At 43.4% G+C, this 24,448-nt stretch overlaps 1 protein-coding gene across 1 annotated transcript; it reads right to left on the bottom strand.

Moving 5' to 3' along the window:
* Window positions 1-6,610: 6,610 nt before the first annotated feature.
* C6H11orf42 (chromosome 6 C11orf42 homolog) lies at window positions 6,611-19,679 on the bottom strand. Its single transcript, XM_033948510.1, has 3 exons — window positions 19,608-19,679; window positions 12,109-12,814; window positions 6,611-6,747 (listed from the first exon to the last, which is right to left on the bottom strand). The coding sequence occupies exons 1-3, from the start codon at window positions 19,677-19,679 to the stop codon at window positions 6,611-6,613; spliced, it is 915 nt and encodes a 304-aa protein (XP_033804401.1).
* Window positions 19,680-24,448: the final 4,769 nt, after the last annotated feature.

Raw genomic sequence — 24,448 nt, forward strand, 5'->3', positions numbered from 1 at the left:
AAATTACATTGGTTACAAGTATTATTTCAGGTTAACATAAGGTTATTTCTGTGATCCACCAAACTGTTTATCATCAAACACCATGGTATTTTCAGCAAGTCGTGGGGATCTATAAGCCAAATAGATCCTTACGATCTGAAAACAAAAGTTATTAAATCTAAGAATGCAGGGTCATTTGAATTGCTGGTGTTAAGATGTGGAATGCTTTGGTGGGTCAATTGCGAATGTGTGTTGATCAGCTCTAATTTAAAAAACAGCTAAAAACTCAGCTGTTTGTCACTGCATTTCTGTGATTCATTATTTGCTACACGGGTAGAAGAGAAGATCCAGTTATGAGAATTTTAAGATTTGACTTTGTTATTAATGTTATGCTTGTTCTTAACTAATGTAAACAGTATAGAAAAATTGTAAATAAATAAAGGATATCGAATCTAGTGCCCACAGTGGCAGAAATCCAAAAGAGTCAGGAGGCATCAGCATAGAACATGATGCAACATGGCCTTGACAAAAGATGTAACACACCTGGCACATCTCAAAATAAGACAGTCTAAATGGACTCATTATTCAAAGAGTGCAGTACCTCTGGGACACTAGCAAAAGGCATCCAAACTGAACTGGGAAGCCCAAATAGATGGATTCCACAATCAGAGTTAAAACATAAGAACCATACTGGATCAGACCAAAGGTTCATCTATGCCCGGTAACCTGCTTCCAAAAGTTGCTAGGCTCGAAGTACCTGGGAAAATCCCAAGACGTAGCAAGATTCCATGCAACTGACTCATGAATAAGCATGGGACTTCCTGTACTCTCACCAGGAGAGATTTCTGCAATAAATTTCCTTGAATTGGAACATAATGGAATGCTCTAAGGGCTTTCAGAAATTGGTTAGCCAATAAAACTTTTATTGATACAAATGGTCAAGTGGCAATGTATTACATAAACAAGCAGAGAGGAAGAGAATCATACCTTCTATGTTAAACAGTCAGGATGTGGAAGTGGGCCATTTCTCATGGAGTGACTATCAGAGCCACTTTCCTAGCAGTGGCAGACAAACTTGAGTCACACAAGTGGTACTTCAAGGGCATATGACTCTTTTCTCCATTCCTCAGAACTAGAAGACCTTAGGGGGCACAGCAGACCAGCCTCTGGTGCCTTCCTCATAGATTGGAAAAGGCCGCTTGTATGCCTACCCCGAACTCTTCTGAATGCTAGAGAGGACAGGAGAGCCATGAGTTTTTAGCACTCCTCCACATTGGCTGAAGTGGGCCTGATTTCCTTTTCTGGAGTTTTCTTAAAGAAAACCCATAAAACTGTAACTCCACCCTGGTTCCTTTAATAAATTAAGTATCAATTTAAAAACTGTGTTGTGTGTTTACTCCGGCTCCTTTTGTCTGATCATGTTATATTTTGTTTACAGATCAGAAACCAGTCAGCGTATGCAATAATAGTGAAAATCAGGCATAGGCAAATCTTTTTCATATCACCGTATATTACACAAAAGGCTATTAGAAAAAAAAAATGTGTTTCTCTACTGCAGTTCCTTGCTATTTTCCCTTTGTTCTGTTGAGGCAGCCTCTAGCTAGGGTATCCCAAGCTGTGAGGGTTTGCTATCCTGCTTGTCCTCAGAGAAAACCAAATTACTTACCTGTAGTAGGTGTTCTCCGTCGACAGCAGGATACAATTCCTCACATTCTCACCTACCTCCCTAAGGAGTTGCTTACTGTGAAAATTAAATAATAGGCTGAGGTGGGAAGTGGCATGCATGTGTGGAGAAGCAGAGACTTTGTGAATGACATCACTCAGGCTGGGAAGACTCTTGTCCTGCTGTCCATGGAGAACACCTGCTTACAAGAAAACTGGTTTCCCTGGGCCAAATTCTCTCCTTCTCACCTGTTCCAGCTAGCTAATACAAAAAAGAATCATGATGTTGGGGTTGAGCAATAACTACCTGCCCCATCTGCAGGATTTCTGTGCTATCAGAAGGACAGGACCAGCTTGTTCCATCTGCCAATGTTTTGCCAGACCTGTTTTTTATTTTTGTGGTGGCATGCACAATTGACATTTTGGTGAAAGGAGAGCTCTTCAGGGATTATAAACTGTCAGAATTTGCCTATGTTAAAAAAGGTGAAAAATATTTGTAAATTTCAAAAGGGATGAATAAAAAACAATGAATCTCAGTATTTTCTCTTCTAGAGTATCTTCCTTTCCTTGATCTTCATCTGTATTGCATGAACCTTTTATGCACCTGTTTACTTTTGATTTTTCTACACTACTATTACACCTACAAGGGGGTGCTGAAAACTTCTTAGCCCAAATTCTGAGCGTTATTTTGCCACTGTAGCTGAAAAAAATGTTATTTTATTTTGCGAAGTGCCAATTTGCAGAATCATAATGCTATGTTTTGACATTGTTTCAGATCATTGATTGAACCATGTCAACAAAAAGTGTGGAATTTTCTTTCAAGTGTGGAACTCTGAGCCGTCATGAAGTTCTATTCCTGCAGAAGAAAACTCCAATGGAAATCCATGAATGTAGATGCAAACATTGAGTGACAAATGCCCATCAGTGAAGAAGTGGTAGGCAAACTTTCAGCACAGAGATTTCAAGCCTGAAGATGCAGCAAGTGGTCTGGGAGTCCTCAAACTCCTGAAATTGTTGGCCTTGTCCATGACCTGATTTTTGGCAGATCAGAGAACATCAGCTAAAACAATTCTTGAAACCCTACAGATATCCAGGGAACATGGGTATATAATCCACAAACAGCTGGTTATACAGAAGCTGTCAACCAAATGGGTGCCCAAATGTTTGAATGCTGATGAGAAATGACATTTGAGTGGACACTTCCAAGTTGATTTTTCAGAATTTTCAGTGAGCTGGTGCCAACCTTTTGGAATGTCTAGTTACTGTTGATGAACCATGATTACACCATTATGATCCTGAAACAAAACAATGCAATGGCAGCACTCAGGTTCTCCAAGGCCAAGGAAATTCAAGATCCAAAGGTCAGCAGGAAAGTTCATGGCCACTGTGTTTTAGGATCAGGATGGTGTAATGACTGACTATCTTCCAAGGGGCAAAACAGTTAATGCAGAATACTACTGTAACTTACTGTGCCACTGTACTCGCCAGATCTTGCTCCATCTGACTATTTTCATAAGAACATAAGAATTGCCGCTGCTGAATCAGACCAGTGGTCCATCGTGCCCAGCAGTCCGCTCACATGGCGTCCTTAGGTCAAAGCCAGTGCCCTAACTGAGACTAGCCTTATCTGCGTACGTTCTGGTTCTAACTGTGTCTTGAATCCCTGAAGGGTATTTTCCCCTATAACAGCCTCCGGAAGAGCGTTCCAGTTTTCTACCACTCTCTGGGTGAAGAAGAACTTACATTTGTACAGTATCCCCTTTCAACTTTAGAGAGTACCCTCTCGTTCTCTCTACTTTTGAGAGGGTGAACAACCTGTCTTTATCTACTAAATCTATTCTCTTCATTATCTTGAATGTTTCGATCGTGTCCCCCCTCAGTCTCCTCGTTTCAAGGGCGAAGAGGCCCAATTTCTCTAATCTCTCATTATATGGCAACTCCTCCAGCCCCTTTACCATTTTAGTTGCTCTTCTGTTTGCAAACCTTAAAAAGAGTTTGAAAGGACAACAATTTTTGAGTGATTTGGAAGTGATTGCAGCAGTGGAGCAATATTTCAGTAACCAGACATCAGTATTTTTTAAGAACATAAGAATTGCTGCTGCTGGGTCAGACCAGTGGTCCATCGTGCTCTGCAGTCCGCTCACGCAGCGACCCCTAGGTCAAAGACCAGTGCCCTAGGGTTACAGAAACTTCAGACACACTGTGCCAAGTGGGGTATATATGTGGAATAACTTGTAAGTTTTATGGCTCCAAGTCATTCCTTTCTTAGTTGGGCTGAGAGTTTTTCATGCAGAAAAAATCACAGTGAAGCTATTGAGCTAAGGATAGTGCAGTTAGCACGCAAATCAATTGCACAGCTTCCAATATTAAAGAAAGAAAAGGTGCCGAATTTTGGTGTTTTTAATTTTAATGCAGGATATTTACTTCAGCTTAGAGCCTTCCTCTCTCCCAGACCAATAATACGTACCATAAGTGGTCGAAGGAGATGTCCAGCAACACCAACATCGAAACATGACAACAGATAAAGGCCAAATGGCCCATCAGCAGTCTCCACTCTCTCAAAGAAAGTGATGATAAATGAAGGAAAATGACCTCAGGAGTCAACCAACGCATAAGTCTTCAATGATTGGTTGTAAAAATAAAAACCTCTTAATGTGTAGAACTTACAAATAAGGAAATATTTATCTGTAAAAAGCAAAAGAAGAGGATAAGCGCTGTAAAAACGCTAGAGCAAGCTTGGTCCCTTTTTAAGGACACAGTCACCGAGGTGCAAGATCTTCATATACCACGCATCAAAGAACCGGCGTGGTTCACTGTAGAGGTGAAGGAAGCGATCAGAGAAAAAAAAAACTTCATTTAAGGAATGGAAAAGGTCAAAAACAGATGAAAACTGGAATAAGCACAAACAACATCAACGCAGATGCCATAAGGCAGTAAAAGGAGCCAAAAGAGACTACGAGGAAAAAATAGCCAAGGAGGCGAAAAACTTCAAGCAGTTCTTTCGATACATTAAGGGGAAACGACCCGCAAAGGAAGCGGTGGGGCCGTTGGATGACCATGGAATAAAGGCAGTACTAAAGGAAGATAAAGAAATCGCTGAAAAACTGAACACATTTTTTGCTTCTGTATTTACCGAAGAGGATATACACAACATACCGGAACCCATCAGGCTCTATACTGGAAATGAAGACGGGAAACTGACAGGGCTGACGGTCAGTCTAGAAGAGGTATACAGACAAACTGATAGACTAAAGAGTGATAAATTCCCAGGACCGGATGGCATCCATCCGAGGGTCATCAAGGAACTGAAAGGGACTATAGCTGAATTGCTTCAACTAATAGCCAACCTGTCAATCAAATCGGGGAAGATTCCAGAAGACTGGAAGGTGGCAAATGTTACACCGATCTTCAAAAAGGGTTCAAGGGGAGATCCGGGAAACTACAGACTGGTGAGTCTGACCTCAGTACCGGGAAAGATGGTAGAGGTGCTGATAAAGGACCGCATCATTGATCACCTTGATGGACACGGTCTGATGAGGACCAGCCAGCACGGTTTCAGCAAAGGTAGACCTTGTCTGATGAACTTGCTGCACTTCTTCAAGGTGGTAAACAGGCGGATAGACAAGGACGATCCAGTCGACATTGTTTATCTGGATTTTCAGAAGGCGTTCGACAAGGTTCCACATGAACGACTACTTCGGAAGATTGCGAATCATGGACTCGAGATTGAAATACTCACGTGGATCAAAAACTGGCTGGAGCATAGGAAACAAAGAGTGGGGATAAATGGACAATACTCGGACTGGAAGAGCGTCACTAGTGGGGTGCTGCAGGGCTCGGTGCTTGGACCCGTGCTCTTCAACATCTTTATAAACGATCTGGAAATCGGTACGACAAGCGAGGTGATTAAATTTGCGGACGATACTAAGCTATTCAGAGTAGTGAAAACGCAGGAGGATTGCGAAGATCTGCAACATGACATAAACATGCTTGAGAAATGGCCTGCAACATGGCAAATGAGGTTCAACTTGGATAAGTGTAAGTTGATGCATGCCGGTAACAAAAATCTCATGCACGAATACAGGATATCCGGGGCTGTACTTGGAGCGACCTCCCAGGAAAGAGACTTGGGAGTTCTGATCGACAAGTCGATGAAGCCGTCTATGCAATGTGTGGCGGCGGCGAAAAGGGCGAACAGAATGCTAGGAATGATTAAAAAGGGGATCACGAACAGATCGGAGAGGGTTATCATGCCGTTGTACCGGGCCATGGTGCACCCTCACCTGGAATACTGCGTCCAGCACTGGTTGCCATACATGAAGAAGGACACGGTACTACTCGAAAGGGTCCAGAGAAGAGTGACTAAAATGGTTAAGGGGCTGGAGGAGCTGCCGTACAGTGAGAGACTGAAGAAACTGGGCCTCTTCTCCCTTGAAAAGAGGAGACTGAGAGGGGACTTGATTGAAATGTTCAAAATACTGAAGGGAATAGACTTAGTAGATAAAGACAGACTGTTTATACTTTCCAAGGTAGGGAGAATGAGAGGGCACTCTCTAAAGATGAAAGGGGATAGATTCTGTACAAACATAAGGAAATTCTTCCTCACCCAGAGAGTGGTGGAAAACTGGAACGCTCTTCCGGATCTGTTATAGGGAAAACACACTTCAGGGTTTCAAAACAAAGTTGGACAAGTTCGTGCTAAACTGGAATGTACGCAGGTGAGGTTGGACTCATTTAGAGCACTGGTCTTTGACCTGAGGGCCACCGCGTGAGCAGACTACTGGACAGGATGGACCACTGGTCTGACCCAGCAGCGGCAATTCTTATTCATTCTGTTGCCCCTTCGGGGATCTCTGATGCATTATTAATGCAACACAAAGGCCTGGAAGGAGAATCCACTCTTTATTTTACTTTCTTTCTAGATACTTTGTGTGGTGGAGGGTGGGAACTGCAGGCCCCATGGCCACTCTCAAGCAGTGTCCTCCTCAGTGTCGGAGTCGCTGGAAGCAGTGGGCAGCAGTGGCAGAGACATGGCATGCTTGTCCTGCTTTGAACAGGTGGAGACGGAGGTATTGGGATCCGAGCAGCTGCGAAACGGCCAGTTCACTAGGTCACAGGAGACAAAAGAGAGAGAGGGAGGTCAGGAAAATGACTGACATTTTCTCATATCTTGTCATTAAGTGAGAGCACATTTCCTTTGAGCTTTCCCAATTCACCTGGCTCCCCTTGGATCTGATTCTGTAATGGGAGTAACCAGTGATGGGCCATTTCCACACCTACCCTGAACACCAGACCAGACAGTAATACGTAGAAAGCAGCTGATGCATCTTAAGAGATCTATGTTATATATAACTGTATTTTTATTTTCTTGTAAATTTCTGTATTATATGAAATTGTGTTAAATTGTAATGTATTTAGTTATAATTTTATTTGTAGTTCTATTAATTTATTTTAGTATTTATAGACCACTTATAGCCTACGTGGTTTACATTCAGGTACTCAAGCAATTTTCCCTATTTGTTCCGGTGGGCTCACACTCTGTCCTAATGGGGGATTAAGTGACTTGCCCAGGGTCACAAGGAGCAGCGTGGGATTTGAACTCGGGGTGCTGAGGCTGTAGGAAGGAAAGAATAATGAATTTCCTAGAATCTAGTGGGTTATGTTACAAGATCCAAGGCAATATGGTTTTACTAAAGGTAAATTGTGCCAAATGAATCTGATTGAATTTTTTGACTGGGCAACCAGAGAATTGGATCAAGGACGTGCGCTAGATGTAATTTACTTAGATTTCAGAAAACCCTTTGACATGGCTCCTCATACGAGGCTCTTGAATAAACTTGACAGGCTGAAGTTGAGACCCAAAGTGCTGAACTGGATTAGAAACTGGTTGACGGACAGATGTCAGAGGGTGGTGGTCAATGAAATTCATTCAAAGGAAGGCAAGCTGAGTAGTGGAATGCCTCAAGGACTGGTTCTAGGGCTGATTCTTTTCAATCTATTGTGAGCCTGCTTAGGTTTGCACGACGCAGAAATAGAAGATTAGATTAGAAACATTGCTGAAGGTAAGGTTTGCCTTTTTGCAGATGACAGCAAAATTTGTAGCAGAGTGGATGCCCTGGAGAGCAAGAAAAACATGAAAAAAAAAGATTTGCAAAAGTTAGAAGAATGGTCTAATGTTTGGCAATTAAAATTCAATGCAAAGAAGTGCAGAGTAATATACTTAGGGAGTAGAAATTCAAGGGAGCCATATGTGCTAGGAGTTGAGAAGTTGATATGCATAGATGGGGAGAGGGACCTTGGAGTGAGCATCTGAAGGTGATTAAATAGTGTGACAAGGTGGTGACCATAGCCAGAAGGATGCTTAGCTGCTTAGAGAGAGGCGTAATCAGCAGAAGAAAGTAGGTGTTGATGCTCCTGTACAAGTCATTACTGAGACCCCCCACTTAAGAACATGTGAATAGCCTTACTCGGTCAGACCAATGGTCCCTTTAGTCCAGCATCCCATCTTCATGGTGGCCAATCCAAGTCACAAATACCTGGCAAAAACCCAAATAGTAGCAGCATTCCATGCTATTGATCCAGGGCAACCAGTGGCTTCCCCATGTCTTCTCAATAACAGACTATGGACTTTTCCTCCACTCTTACTACAACCTCTAGCAATGCGTTCCAGAGCTTAACTATTTTCTGAGTAAAAAATTATTTCCTCCCCTCCTATTGGTTTTAAAAATATTACTCTGCATCTTCATTGAATTTCCCCTAGTCTATGTAAATCTTGATGCAGAAAAAAATTGATCCACTTGTACCCATTCTACACCACTCAGGATTTTGTAGACTTTCAATCATGTCTCCCCTCAGCCGTCTCTTTTCCAAGCTGAAGAGCCCTAACCGTTTTAGTCTTTCCTCATACGAGAGGAGTTCCATCCCCTTTACCATCTTGGTCGCTCTTCTTTGAACCTTTTCTAGTTCCACTATATCTTTTTTGAAGTAAGGTGACCAGAATTGAATGCAATACTCAAGGTGAAGTCGCACTATGGAACAATACAAAGGCATCATATCATTCTTAGTCTTGTTTACCATCCCTTTTCTAATAATTCCTAGCATCTTGTTTGCTTTTTTGGTCGCCACCTCAAATTGGGTGGAAGGTTACAGAATATTGTCTACCATACAATAACATCCAGATCTTTTTTCTTGGACACTGACCACCAAGGTGGACCCTAATATCTGGTAACTATGATTTTGGTTATTCTTCCCAATGTGCATCACTTTGCATTTGTCCACATTAAATTGCATCTGCTATGTGGATGCCCACTCTTCCAATTTCCTAAGGTCTGCATTTAAATTTTCACACTCTGCATTCATTTTAACAACTTTCAACAATTTAGTGTCATCTGCAAATTTAATCATCTCACTTGTCATTCCATTTCCCAGATCATTTATAAATAAGTTAAATAGAACAGATCCCTACAGCACTCCACTATTTACCCTCCTCCATTGAGAAAAATTACCATTTAACCCTACCCTTTGTTGTCTGTCTGATAACCAATTCCTAATCCACAACTGAACTTTGCCACTTATTCCATGACTCTAATGTTCTCAGGAACTTCTAATGAGAAACTAAAGCTCTCTGGAAATCTAGATGCACCACATCAATCGGCTTGCTTTTATCCACGTTTATTCATACCTTCAAAGAAATCAAGCAGATTGGTGAGACAAGACCTCCCTTGGCTGAACCCCTGCTGACTGTCCTATTAAATCATGTTTAGCACATATAAGCACATAAGCAATGCCTCTGCCGGGTCAGACCTGAGGTCCATCGTGCCCAGCAGTCCGCTCACGCGGCGGCCCAACAGGTCCAGAACCTGCGTAATAATCCTCTGGACCTGTTGGGCCGCCGCGTGAGTCTATGTATTCCACAATTTTATTTTTTTATAATTGTTTCAGTTATTTTGCCCAGCCCTAAAGTCAGGCTTACCAGTCCATAATTTATCTCCCCTTTTCAAAAATCAGCTTAACATTGGCCACCCTCCAATCTACAGATGATTTCAGTAACTGGTTACAGATCACTAACAGATCAGCAATTTCATGTTTGAGTTCTTTCAGTAGCCTGGAATATATTGCTTTCTGTTTTGGAGGCTATATTTTGCTAAGGATGTGAAAAGACTTGAAATGAACCAGAGGAAGGTGACAAAAATGGTATGGAGATTGTACCAAAAGACGTACAAGAAGAGATTAGAAGACCTGAATACATATACCCTAGAGGAGAAGAGGGACAGGTGAGATATGATACAGATGTTTAAATATTTGAAAGACATTAATATAAAAAGAAATATTTTCCAGAGAAGGGAAAATGGTAAAACTAGAGGACATGAATGAATTGGTAGACTTAGGAGAAATTTGTTTTCACAGAGATGGTGATTGATGCCTGGAATGCCTTCCCAAGGGAAGTGGTGAAGGCAAAAATGATGATGGAATTCAAAAAGGCATGAGATGAACACAGAGGATCTCTAATTAGAAAATTAATATTATTTTTTTTAAAACTTCAATGGTCGCATGTGTGTTTTTGAGGTATTGAGTGGTGCTTAGATGGCTGTGAAGAACTAAGGCCGGTATTGGGCAGACTTGTACAGTCTGTATCTACCAACTCATCTGCGGCAGATTCCCACACTTTGTCTTTTCAGGAAAAGACTAAAAACATACCTTTTCCCCTTATAATTACATACGCTATCTGCAGTCTAACACTTCCTAATATTACTCCCTCCAACCATGAACTATCTATATTGAATCTGCTCACTTCTAATTTGAAATCACAAATGAGGTCCTTCTTGCTGTCCTGTCAAAAATTGTGGGATATAAGAAACTGTATTATATTTGGGCTAGAGAGGCCTTTGAGGGAAACTCCAGTAATTGGAACCTGAGGACAGGATAGGGCAGATTTATGGTCTGTGAGTTACAAATGACAAGATAGAAACATGATGGTATATAAAGGCCAAATGGCCCATCCAGTCTGCCCATCTGCAGTAACCATTATCTCTTCCTCTCTCTAAGAGATCCCACGTACCTATCCCAGGCTTTCTTGCATTCAGACATAGTCTCTGTCTCTACTACATCTTCTGGGAGACTGTTCCACGCATCTACCACCCTTTCTGTAAAAAAGTATTTCCTTAGATTACTCTGGAGCCTATCACCTCTTAACTTCATCCTATGCCCTCTCATTCTATTGCTTCCTTTCAAATGAAAGAGACTTGACTCGTGCATTTATGCCACGTAGGTATTTAAATGTCTCTATCATATCTCCCCTCTCCCACCTATCCTCTATATCAGAGTTTCTCAGTTTCTTCAAGTCAAGTACCCCCTAGGTCTAACAAGCATCAACCAAGTACCCCTACCCAAGCTCCCCCAACTCCACCCCCATAATAATAGTACTAATTGTAATGCAATTTCTTCCATTCATTTTTCATATGCACACAATTTAATCTTATTAACAATACATAATGGTAACCACAAAATTAAAAAACACATATGCAGAAAAAATATTAATTATCATTTATATTTGGGGGGGGTTCAAAGTTGTCAAGGCAGATGACTTTAAAATAGACCAGTATAATGCAAAATATAGACAGCAGATATAAATTCTCAAAACTGACATATTTCGATCACTAAATTGCAAATAAAATCATTTTTCCTACCTTTATTGTCTGGTGATTTCATGAGAATGGTTACACTTCCTTCTGACTGTGCATCCAATATTTTTTCTTTTTGTCTCCTGCACGCTTCCTCTCCTCCTGAACTCATTCTCTTCCCCAACCAACATCTCTCTCTGTCTCTCCATGAGTCCAACTTTTCTTCCTCTCTCCTCCACTCCCATGGCAACATGTCTTCCTCTCTCTCTCACTGTCCTCTCATTCCCTCCTGTGCTGCAAAGGGAGTGGGGAAAGAGAGAGAGATCCAGGGTGTATCTCTCCCACTCCCTCATCCCCCAGATCATGTGCATTTTCTGCACTGCCCACCAGCCCCATGTCCAGCATTTCTCCTTCTATCACCCCTCTCCATCACTATGTCCAACATTCCTCCCCCTTGCATTCCCTTCAGTCTGTCCCTCTGTTCCCTTTCCACTACCATATCCAACATTTCTCCCTCATCCTTTTCTTCCCCATGAATCTCTACCTCACTCCTCTCTCTCTATGCCCAATTTTCCTCCTTCCTTTCCCCATGTGCACTCTTTCCCTGTCACACACACATGGCCAACAATTCTCTATATTCCCTCCCTCCTTCCTATGTCCCAAGTTAGTGTGCCCTTCCTCCCTCCCCCAGAGCCAGCCGCATTGCCATTGATGCCGTTGCAAAAAAAATTGAAAAAGTGAGTCCTCTGTTTGCCCTCCTTCAGAGGGTCCCCCTGACAATTTTGGACCCTAGGTACGTGCCTACTGGGCCTACCCTTTAATCTGGCCCTGCCTGTCACTGCTTTACCTGTGAATGTTTTACTGTGATTGGAGAAGGGATTGTGTCCTTTGTAAGTAGGCTCAGAGGATTTGCATTTTCTTGGTGGGCTGCAGGTAGCTTCTTGCATAGCAGTCAGGGTGGACTTCCGTCCCCACCGTGCTCCTCTAGGTAACTTAGCCTTTGTCATGTTCTTTTGCTGACCAAGCACACCTTTGGAGTTCACAGAGAATTTCAGGTATGAGAAGGCTATTGGAGTTGACTGGTCCAGCTTCAGCTCCTTGCGCTCCTTGCCCTCAGTCACCATCAGGTGCAGGAAAGAGCAGTGGAAGACCTCATAGATCACATAGATGTTTTTCACTGGAAGCCAGGGCAAATCGTGACGCAGGGTGATATCTCCTGGATTCAGAACGAAAAGTACAATCTTCTTATTGATGTCTTTGATGGCCACTTGGATGTACTTGCTGAAGCCACTAACAAGGCGGGTCTCCTCATGTTGGAAATCTGAGCTTAGTCTGGAGATGTGATCTATACTATGAACAAAGTTCAGTTTATCATCTTGGGTGTCCTCCACCAAGCTTTGCAGGGAGCCCACAGGGATCAGCCGTCTCACCATCCAGAGGTGTTTGTGGGCAGTGCGAGAATGCTTTATAACAACATGAAGTAGATCATAACTGGCAGCATCTTCCAAGAAAGGAACAGGAATGACATCGGAGCCAAAGAGTTTCTCCACGACCTAAAGAGCAACATACATAAGTGTAAATAATGTGTCATTAAAGATCATCACAACATAACAAAACAAAAAGATGACCCAATATTCCACAGTGAAAAGAAAAAACTGTGGAAGTGGATGTTCTGAAAGATGATTTATTGTTCACTCTTCACGATAAAAACATAAAAATATAAATCCAAGTTTAAAGTCCACATATGTTTCAGCAAACACGCCTTCCTCAGGGGTCCGGTTGATATTGGGATCATAGGTAAAAATGTAGACTAGAAACCGATAACCAAAAAGGCTGTGGAGCAAACAAACTAGCGCTATCTGCTCAAAGACATCCACATCCACAGTGTTTTGTTTTCATCAAGGATAATATCATAAGGTCCAATGAGTCTATCTGGTTTGCCCTGTTCTTCCTGATCCCAGTTATAATTGCTTTTCAGTCTGGAGGGGAGACAGCTGAGGGTCTGACTGAGGTCTATTCAAGGACGCTTTTAACGTTTAACCTTCCTGTTAAGATATGATTTCTGAATATGATTGATTTGTGTGATATCTGCTCCCCTCCACTTGAAATAAGGTCATTCTACCACCTCCCTTCTGTACCAGTTTGTCTGTCAGTTTTGTACTGTTAAGCCTTTGTACGTTATACCTTTGTTGTACCCTGTATTTTTTTAAACACTTGCATTTTGTACACCGCCTTGAAGTCTGATTTGGCGGTATAATAAGATTTTAATAAACTTGATGTACAAAAACATTTACAGCCACAGTTTCAAACACAAACAAGTGGAGTGAAAATGGATAAACGAATCAATTGTCTTCTCTTCCAAAGAGTATAAAGAAGGGGGGGGGGCATACAGAGTAAATATTTTTTCACCCAAACACACTTAAAGTGGCCACTGCTAGATAGACTCTGCAGTAAGCAAAGTCAAATATTTATTCATTTTAAGGGAAATGCCACCTCCCTGTAATTTATTAAAACCTATTTCCATTCTATCCCTCCCTTTACTTTTTTCTTTCAGTCAGAAATTTTTGTACATTGTTCGTTTTTATTGCTGCATCATTTCCATTTTCTCCATCCTCTCGGAGCAATAATAAACCTCAGCAGATAGTCTGCAGGTCCATAAATACATAGAAACATAGAAGATGACGGCAGAAAAGGGCTATAGCCCATCACGTCTGCCCACTCTACTGACCCACCCCCTGTCTATGCCCTAATGACCCAATTTCCTTAACTTGACCCTCGTAGGGATCCCACATAGGTATCCCATTTATTCTTAAAGTCTGGCACGCTGTTTGCCTCGATCACCTGCACTGGAAGCTTGTTCCAATGATCAACCACTCTCTCTGTGAAGAAATATTTTCTGGTGTCGATATTAAATATTCTGCCCCTGAGTTTGAGCGGGTGCCCTCTTGTGGCCGAGGGTCCTTTGAGAAGGAAAATATCATCTTCCACCTCAACACGTCCTGTGATGTACTTAAATGTTTCAATCATGTCTCCCCTCTCCCTACGTTCTTTGAGAGTGTAGAGCTGCAATTTGTTCAGTCTCTCCGTACGAGAGACCCTTGAGCCCCAACACATTCAAACTCTCATTCTTTCACTCATTCATAATACTGTCCCATTTCAGAGACATAATCCCCACACAAACCCATGAAGAAGAGAATGGCACACATCCATGTGGTGTGGCAAACTTCAAACGCAAAGTCCTAGATTTCAAACGTACAGATTTTAGTAAAATGGGAGCGTACCTGAAGAAAGAGCTGTTAGGATGGGAGGACATAAGGGAAGTGGAAAAACAGTGGTCTAAGCTAAAAGGAGCAATAAAAATGGCTACTGACCTATATGTGAGGAAAATGAATAAAAAAAAAGAGAAAAAGGAAACTAAAATGGTTCTCTAAACTAGTGGCGGAGAAAATAAAGGCAAAAGAGCTGGTGTTCGTGAAATATAAAAATGCCCAAGAAGAGGAGTACAGAAAGCACTACTGGGTGAAACTGAAAGAAGCCAAGATAGAGAGATACATCTGGCGAAAGAACAAGCAGAAGAGCAAATGGTTAGAAATGTAAAAAAGGGAGACAAAAATTTCTTCATATATATTAGTGCAAGGGGAGAGATGAAAAATGGAATAGCAAGACTAAAAGATGATATGTATCGATATGTGGAGAGTGATAAGAAAAAAGCAAACATGCTAAACAAATACAGTACTTCTGTTCTGTGTTCATGGAAGAAGATCTTGGAGAAGGAACGAGATTGTTTGGAAAAGTTACACACAAGAATGGAGTAAATACCATGCCATTCACGGAACAAAATGGTTACGATCAACTTGAAAAATTGAAGATGGACAAAGCAATGGGACTGGACGGGATCCATCCCAGGATATTGAGGGAACTCAAAGAGGTTCTGGCGGATCCTATTAAAGATTTGTTCAACAAGTTTAATGTAGAGAAATGTAAAGTCTTGCATGTACATAGAAACATAGAAGATGACGGCAGAAAAGGGCTACAGCCCATCAAGTCTGCCCACTCTGCTTACCCACCCCCTGTCTATGCCCTAATGACCCAATTTCCTTATCTTGACCCTCGTAGGGATCCCACATGGGTATCCCATTTATTCTTAAAGTCTGGCACGCTGTCTGCCTCGATCACCTGCACTGGAAGCTTGTTCCAATGATCAACCACTCTCTCTGTGAAGAAATACTTTCTGGTGTCGCTATGAAATTTTCCGCCCCTGAGTTTGAGCGGGTGCCCTCTTGTGGCCGAGGGTCCCTTGAGAAAGAAAATATCATCTTCCACTTCGACACGTCCCGTGAGGTACTTAAATGTTTCGATCATGTCTCCCCTCTCCCTACGTTCCTCAAGAGTGTAGAGCTGCAATTTATTCAGTCTCTCTTCGTACGAGAGACCCTTGAGCCCCGAGATCATTCTGGTGGCCGTCCGTTGAACCGATTTAATTCTGCGCACCCGAAGTACAGCTATACGATGGGAGGGCTGGTAATGGGTGAAAGTACCCAAGAAAAGGACTTGAGGGTAATAGTGGACAACACAATGAAGCCATCGGCACAGTGCACAGCGGCCTCTAAGAAGGCGAATAAAATGCTAGGTATTATCAAGAAAGGCATTACAACCAGATCGAAAGAGGTCATCCTGCCGTTGTATCGGACAATAGTGCACCCGCATCTGGAATACTGCGTCCAGTATTGGTCGCCGTACCTCAAGAAGGATATGGCGATACTCGATTGGGTTCAGAAAAGAGCAACACGATTGATAAAAGGTATGGAAAACCTTTCATATGCTGAGAGATTGGAGAAACTGGGGCTCTTTTCTCTGGAAAAGTGGAGACTTAGAGGGGACATGATAGAGACTTACAAGATCATGAAGGGCATAGAGAAAGTGGAGAGGGACAGATTCTTCAAACTTTCAGAAACTACAAGAACGAGAGGGCATACGGAAAAATTAAGAGGGGACAGATTCAGAACCAATGCTAGGAAGTTATTCACCCAAAGGGTGGTGGATGCCTGGAATGCGCTTCCAGAGGGTGTGATAGGACAGGTATGGTATCGGTGTTCAAGAAGGGATTGGATGAATTCCTGAAGAAAAAAGGGATAGAAGGGTATAGATAGAGTATCACTATACAGGTCCTGGACCTGATGAGCCGCCGCGTGAGTAGACTGCTGGGCAAGATGGACCTTTGGTCTGACCCAGCAGAGGCACTGCTTATGTTCTTAAATCTTTGGAGATGGGAATGGTTCCTGGGGATTGGAGAAGAGCAGATGCCTTCCCTAGTCACAAAGTGGTCACAGAGATGAAGCGGGAAACTACAGGCTTCACTTCAGTTATTGGAGAAATAATGGAAGCATTGCTTAAAGAAAGGAATTCCTAGATCCAGGGTGACATGGCTTTACTAAAGGTAAATCATGCTAAACTAATCTGATTGAATTTTTTAATTGGGTGACCAGAGAATTGGATCAAGGGCATATGCTAGATGTAATTTACTTAGATTTCAGCAAAGCCTTTTACACGGTTCCTCATAGGAGGCTCTTGAACAAACTTGATGGGCTGAAGTTAGGACTCAAATTGGTGAACTGGATTAGAAACTGGTTGACGGACAGAGGCCAGAATTTGGTGGTTAATGGAGTTCGCTCTGAGGAACGAAGAATGAGTAGTGGAGTCATCATTCAATATGTTTGTGAGTGACATTGATGAAGGGTTAGAAGGATAGATTTGCCTTTTTGCAGATGATACCAAGAGTAGACACCAAGGAAGGTGTGGAAATCATGAAAAAGGGTCTGCAAAAGTTAGAAGAATGGTCTAATATCTGGCAACTAAAATTCAATGCAAAGAAGTGCAGAGTAATGCATTTGGGGATTAGAAATTGGAAGCCGTATGTGCTGGGAGGTGAGAGGCTGATATGCATGGATGGGGAGAGGGACCTTGGGGTGATAGTGTCTGAAGATCTAAAGGCAAAGAAACATCCAAAGTAAGATATTCAACATGAGGGGTTGTGGGTGGGTAATATTTATTAATACTATAATGTATATGAATGTGTTAATAATTTTAATATATTGTAGATGGAATTTCTGTAGAGGAAGGGAGGGGATGGAAGGGTTTTTTTATCCTAATATTAATTCTTTAGATATTAGATGTAGAATATAATATTCAAGATATTATAGAACATAGGTATTGACTGAAATGTTATATTTAAAGTGTTACATGAAAGTTAATCAAGTATATATATACAAATTCGTATGATTTCATTACATGTTGTAATATGTAAAAATTAATAAAGAATTTTTAAAAAATAAAAAAATAAAGGCAAAGAAGCAGTGTGACAAGGCGGTGGCTGTTACCATGAGGATGCTAGGTTGTATAGGGAGAGGTGTAACTAGTAGAAGAAAGAAGGTGTTGATGCCCTTGTACAGGTCATTGGTGAGGCCCCACCTGGAGTATTGTGTTTAGTTTTAGACACTGTATCTGGCAAAGGATATAAGAAGATTTGAAGTGGTCCAGAGGAAGGTGACAAAGATGGTAGGAGGTTTGCACCAAAAGACATATGAGGAGATACTGGGAGGGCGCCCTGAATATGTATACCCTAGAGCAGGGGTGTACAACCTTTTGGCTTCCCTGGGCTGCACTAGCCGAAAAAAATGTTTCTGGGGCTGCAGCAAGACAGAGGAGGGAGCCAGCAAGACGGTAAACACCCGGGGGCAGCAGAGGAAAACACTGCATCACCCTCGATTGGAGCTGCACAAAATACTTCACGGGGCCACATGCGGCCCTTGGGCCGCCGGTTGGACACCCCTGCCCTAGAGGAAAGGAGGGACAGCGGAGATATGATTCAGATGTTCAAATATTTGAAAGGTAATAATGTAGAACAAAATATTTTCCAAAGAAAGGAAAATGGTAAAACCAGAGGCCATAATTTGAGGTTGAGGAGCAGTAGACTCCAGAGTAATGTTAGAAAATTATTCTTTATACAGAGGGTGGTTGATGCCTGGAATGTGCTCCTGAGGGAAGTGGTGGAGAGGAAACCGGTAACAGAGTTTAAAAAAAGCATGGAATGAACACAGAGGATCTCTAATCAGAAAATAATGGGGTTCATATTGAAAAACTAAGGCCAGTAATGGGCAGATTTGCACAGTCTGTGTCCTGTATATGGTCATTCAGTTGAGTATGGGCTGGGGAGGGCTTTGACAGCTGGGATGGTTTAGATGGGCTGGAGTGACCATTGATGGAGACTCCAGTAGATGGAACCTAAGCACCGTTTGGGGCAGAGCTCTGTGATTCTGGCCCAGAAATATCTAAGAAAAAGGACAATTTAAATTAAATCATTAATTTATAGAGCATGACTGGATGGACCATTCGAGTCTTGATCTGCCGTCATTTTTACTATATTACTATCCCAAAGGATCCCACGGTCACTCATATGGGAAAAACATTCAGTATAAAATGCAAAGAGGCATGTTACATCAGTGAAACAAGCCAAATGCTAAAGACCAGAATCAACTTACACAGATATCATGAAAAATTGCAAAACCAATCAGGATGTCACCTCTGTTTGACAATACTTTGGAAAAACTGACCACTGCACCCATGATTTTATGGTGAGAATAGTAAAAAGGACTTTGAAGACAATTCAAGAATGTAAAACCTTTGAAATCAAAATGATAAAATATTTTTACACCTACCGGACAGAACTTAACAGAAATCTGGGCTTTCTTTCCCACTAAAAAAGACATTTAAAACGGCTCTGCCACTCTTCCCTTCCTCCCTCATATATATTGACACTTGTCAACATTTGCTTATTTCTGACCTGATCGAAAGCTCATCATAAAATGCATTGAGTTAGTCAAAATAAAAAAGGTATTACTTTATTTCCTTTGTTTTATTTCTTTATATTACCTTGGAAAGTGGACTAACACGGCCACCACACCATTTTTCTTGACATAATCCACACATATCCTAACTTCCACCTTCTCTTCCTCATTCTTGTCTCTTACATACAAGTATTTGACCAGTCTACTTCATCCAGTCTCTAATACACAGACTCATGCCCACACTTACGCTTCCATCCCATCCACACCCCTCCTCACAAACGGCTACATTTACCATCTCTTATTCACTCTTCCCTCTCCATGGACTGCCTCGTTTACATGCAGGGGCAGAAAGAGCACTGGGACAACAGGGCAGTTCCCGAGGGCCCTCAGCCTCCACTTAGTTTAATTACTTTTGATAGGTGGTTAGAGGCCCCGATCACTGTAAGTCCACCCCTGAATTCATGGGTATCCAAAATGGTTGTATCCCACAATTTTAACATACCTTGCCTCTGATCAGCTCCCAGCTCTTGTCAGCATCCTTAATATTCAGAGGTTGTGGCAGACATTCTGACATCTTAAGGAATCGTACACTAACTGCAAATCAGGGCTAAGAGCCATGCAAAGAGGAAGAGGAGGATAGTGATTGATCTCCAGGAAGCTCCTTAAGAGCGAGCAGGAAAAGCCAGCAGATGGAACCTTCAGTTCTGAGGTCATAAGAGGGCTACTGACCTCACTTCCATTACTTTTTGCTTCTAAAGCACCAGAAAATGGATAAACAGTTGGTTGTCACTCCTGCTGGCCCATATCTGCATGCTCAAAACCCAACAAATTGTATCCCCACATTTCAAGTATGATGTCTATATAATCAGTCCATTGTATGTCTCTATGTGACTATTTTTAATGTACATCGCTCTGAATGTATTATAAAAACAATTTTATCAAATTTTAATAAAACTTGGAAATGCGCTTCCAGGAGAGGTGATAGAACAAAGTACAATAATGGGTTTCAAAAAGGGCTTGGATGACTTCTTGAAGGAGAAAGGGATTACAGGGTATAGATAAAGGGGTACTGTACAAGGTACTTCAGGATTAGGGCATAAACAAGTCAGGTGGAGGGAACTTACAGGTCAAGGACCTGGAGTGTCGCCGTGGGAGCGGACTGCTGGGCGTGATGGACCCCCTGGTCTGACCCGGCAGAGGCAATACTTATGTTCTTATACTGATGAAGTAACTGGATATTGGGGAGTCCCTGGACATCGTGTACCTGGACTTTAGCAAAGCATTCGATAGCGTACCACACCGCAGGTTACTGAGCAAGATGAGTTCTATAGGATTAGGTAACACATTGACGAAATGGGTTGGGAGCTGGCTTGGAGGTAGGCTCCAAAGGGTGGTGGTGAACGGCACCCCCACCGAAATGACGGAGGTGATTAGTGGAGTACCACAGGGCTCAGTCTTGGGCCCAATCCTATTCAACATCTTTATAAGAGACTTGGCAGAAGGGCTTCGAGGTAAAATAACATTATTCGCCGATGACGCCAAACTGAGTAATGTAGTGGGCAAATGCACAACAGACGAAGATTCAGTGCCCGACAACATGATGCACGACCTATTCCTACTGGAGCGATGGTCTAGGACATGGCAACTCAACTTCAATGCCAAAAAATGCAAAGTTATGCACCTGGGCAGCCAGAATCCATGCAAGTCTTATACCCTTAATGGCGAGATCCTAGCAAAAACGGTAGCAGAACGAAACTTGGGGGTAATCGTCAGTGAGGACATGAAGTCTGCCAATCAAGTGGAGCAGGCTTCGTCCAAGGCAAGACAAATCATGGGCTGCATACGAAGGGGTTTCGTCAGTCGTAAGGCGGAAGTCATTATGCCATTGTATAGATCCATGGTGAGGCCCCACCTGGAATACTGTGTGCAATTCTGGAGGCCGCATTATCGCAAGGATGTGCTGAGACTGGAGTCGGTGCAAAGAATGGCCACCCGGATGGTCTCGGGACTCAAGGATCTACCATATGAAAAACGGCTTGACAAATTACAGCTATACTCGCTCGAGGAGCGCAGAGAGAGGGGAGACATGATCGAGACGTTCAAGTATCTTACGGGCCGCATCGAGGCGGAGGAAGATATCTTCTTTTTCAAGGGTCCCACGACAACAAGAGGGCATCCGTTGAAAATCAGGGGCGGGAAACTACGAGGTGACACCAGGAAATTCTTTTTCACTGAAAGAGTGGTTGATCGCTGGAATAGTCTTCCACTACAGGTGATTGAGGCCAGCAGCGTGCCTGATTTTAAGGATCGGCACATGGGATCTATTCACAGGGCAAAGGTAGGGGAGGGACATTAAGGTGGGCAGACTGGATGGGCCGTGGGCCCTTATCTGCCGTCTATTTCTATGTTTCTATGTAACTCACACAAAGGGAGTAAAGGTCTTGGGTAATCTGGATCCTGAGAGCATTCCAGAGCAGCAGGCCAGCCGATTCCTGGCACCTACGTTAGCAAGCGACTGAAGGAAAAGTTTTTGATTTTTTAAAAGTTTTTCTTGTGGGAACACAAGAAACAACATTTTTTTAATTGAAGTAATTTACCTGGTTTGAAAAGCCTTTGATAGGTTCCTACAAAGAAAAGTGTGGATAGCGTAGCTAGTTTTAAGAAAGGTTTGGATAAGTTCCTGGAGGAAAAGCAGCATGGGTAAGGTGACCATACTTCCCGTTTTCAACGGGACAGTCCCGTTTTCAGGCCGACCGTCTCATTGTCCCGACCCACCGCTTCGGGACACCAAAAATGTCCCGTTTTCAGGGACAGCGTCCCGAAGCTGTGCGCGGGGCACCAGGACAGCCAATCACTTTCCCTCCCTGCCGCGCCGATTAAAACGCTGGACCGCCGCCGCTGCATCTTGGCTTCTTCCCAACGTCAATTTTGACATCGGAGAGGAAGTTCGGGCCAGTCAGGCAGCGATTGGCTGGCCCCGAACTTCCTCTCCGACGTCAAAATTGACATCGGGAAGAAGTCAAGAAGCAGCGGCAGCGGTCCAGCGTTTCAATTGGTGCGGCAGGGAGGCAAACTGGAAGGCAGCGGCGGTACACGGGCGGGCAGGCAGGGGGTTTGAATCCACGGGGGGTTGAATCTGCGAGTGGGGGGGTGTTGAATCCGTGGGGGGGGAGTGTTGAATCGCGGGGAGGGAGTTTTGAATCGCGGGGGGGGGGGTTGAATCTGCAGGTGGGGGTTGAATCTGCGGGGGGGGGGGGTGAATCTGCGGTGGAGGGTTGAATCTGCGGGGAGGGTTTGAATTAGGCACTGGAGAGAGGGAAGGAAGTAGGCAGGCTGGCTGGCTTCGGGGGAGGGACAAAGGCAAGAGAAGACATAGGAAGGAGGCACTGGGGCACTATGGACATGGGAAAGAGGCACTGGGGCACTAAGGACACAGGACAGGCACTGGGGACACTATGGACATGGGAAAGAGGCACTGGGGAACTAAGGACACAGGACAGGCACTGGGGGCACTATGCACATTGGAAGGAGGCACTGGGGCACTAAGGACACAGGACAGGCACTGGGGGCACTATGGACATGGGAAGGAGGCATTGGGGGCACTATGGTCATGGGAAGCAGGCACTGGGGGCACTAAGGACACAGGACAGGCACTGGGGGCACTATGGACATGGTAAGGAGGCACTGAGGGCACTAGGGACATGGGAAGGAGGCACTGGGGGCACTAAGGACACAGGACAGGCACTGGGGGCACTATGGACATGGGAAGGAGGCATTGGGGGCACTATGGACATGGGAAGGAAGCACTGGGGCACTAAGGACAAAGGCATTGGGGGGCACTATGCACATTGGAAGGAGGCACTGGGGCACTAAGGACACAGGACAGAGGCAGTGGGGGTACTATGGACATGGGAAGGAGGCATTGAGGGCACTAGGGACATGGGAAGGAAGCACTGGGGCACTAAGGACAAAGGCATTGGGGGGCACTATGCACATTGGAAGGAGGCACTGGGGCACTAAGGACACAGGACAGAGGCAGTGGGGGTACTATGGACATGGGAAGGAGACATTGAGGGCACTAGGGACCTGGGAAGGAGGCACTGGGGGCACTAAGGACACAGGACAGGCACTGGAGGCACTATGGACATGGGTAGGAGGCACTGGGGCACTAAGAACAGAGGCACTGGGGGCACTATGCACATTGGAAGGAGGCACTGGGGCACTAAGGACACAGGACAGAGGCAGTGGGGGTACTATGGACATGGGAAGAAGGCACTGGGGGGCACTAGGGACACAGGACAGAGGCACTGGGGCTCTAAGGACACAGGACAGAGGCACTGGGGGGCACTATGGACATGGGAAGGAGGCACTGGGGGCACTAAGGACATAGGAAGGAAGGAGGGAGGGAATAGAAAGGGTCAATTGTTGGGCCTGAGTGCAGAAAGAAAGAAAGAAATGAAAGAAAGGATACACAGTAAGAAGGAAACACAACCAGAGACTCATGAAATCAATCACCAGACAGCAAAGGTTGAAAAAATGATTTTATTTTTTATTTAGTGATCAAAACGTGTCAGTTTTGAGAATTTATATCTGCTGTCTATATTTTGCACTATATTTGTCTATTTTTCTATAGTTACTAAGGTGACATTGCATATTTTAAAGTCATTTGCCTTGACATCTTTGAAAACATTACATTACGGATTTCTATTCTGCCTATACCTTGCAGTTCAAGGCGGATTACAAAAGATTTGACTGGACATTTTCCAGTGAAGATATAATTTTTTTACAACAGAGGAGATATAGCTGGAAAGATTCCGAGGGGATTTACAAGTTGGATACCAAATTGACAATGCGGAACTTTGATATAAACAATAGATTACATTTAGAGTAGGTAAGATTACAATGCATTTCAGGGATCTGTTTACTTGATAGGTGATTTGGGGAGGATTTTATAGGGGAGAATTATCTGGAGGAAGGTGAAGAGGGGTTAAGATATTTGGATGAATTTTTTGAAAAGCAGGGTTTTGATTTCTTTTCGGAATATTTTGAGGTCGCCCGTTGTCGTCAGCAGGTTGGAGATGGAATGGTTGAGTTTTGCTGCTTGTGTTGCCAGAAGGTTGTCAAACATTTTCTTGCGCTGTGTGCCTTTGAGTGGGGGGAAGGCAAAAGGGTTTGGGGTTCTTCTGTGTCTTGAGGTAAAGATCTGGTTTAAGCGGTTGTTTAGGTAGGAGGGGGAAGAGCCATTTAACGCTTTGAATAATAGGCAGTAGAATTTGAATTGAATTCGTGCTTGTATAGGTAGCCAGTGAGAGTCTAAGAAGGCAGTTGTTATGTGATCATATT

The sequence above is a fragment of the Geotrypetes seraphini genome, chromosome 6, assembly GCF_902459505.1.
Source record: "Geotrypetes seraphini chromosome 6, aGeoSer1.1, whole genome shotgun sequence".
Taxonomy (NCBI): Eukaryota; Metazoa; Chordata; class Amphibia; order Gymnophiona; family Dermophiidae; genus Geotrypetes; species Geotrypetes seraphini.

What these genes read in the sequence shown, in the direction of transcription:
- C6H11orf42 (XM_033948510.1), bottom strand. Translation starts at nt 19,679, where the DNA reads ATGTCAGAATGTCTGCCACAACCTCTGAATATTAAGGATGCTGACAAG. An exon ending in GGGAGCTGATCAGAGGCAAG is followed by an intron (nt 12,815 to 19,607) that starts GTATGTTAAAAT and finishes GTTGCTCTTTAG; the next exon opens with GTCGTGGAGAAACTCTTTGG. An exon ending in TCACAGTAAAACATTCACAG is followed by an intron (nt 6,748 to 12,108) that starts GTAAAGCAGTGA and finishes CCTGTGACCTAG; the next exon opens with TGAACTGGCCGTTTCGCAGC.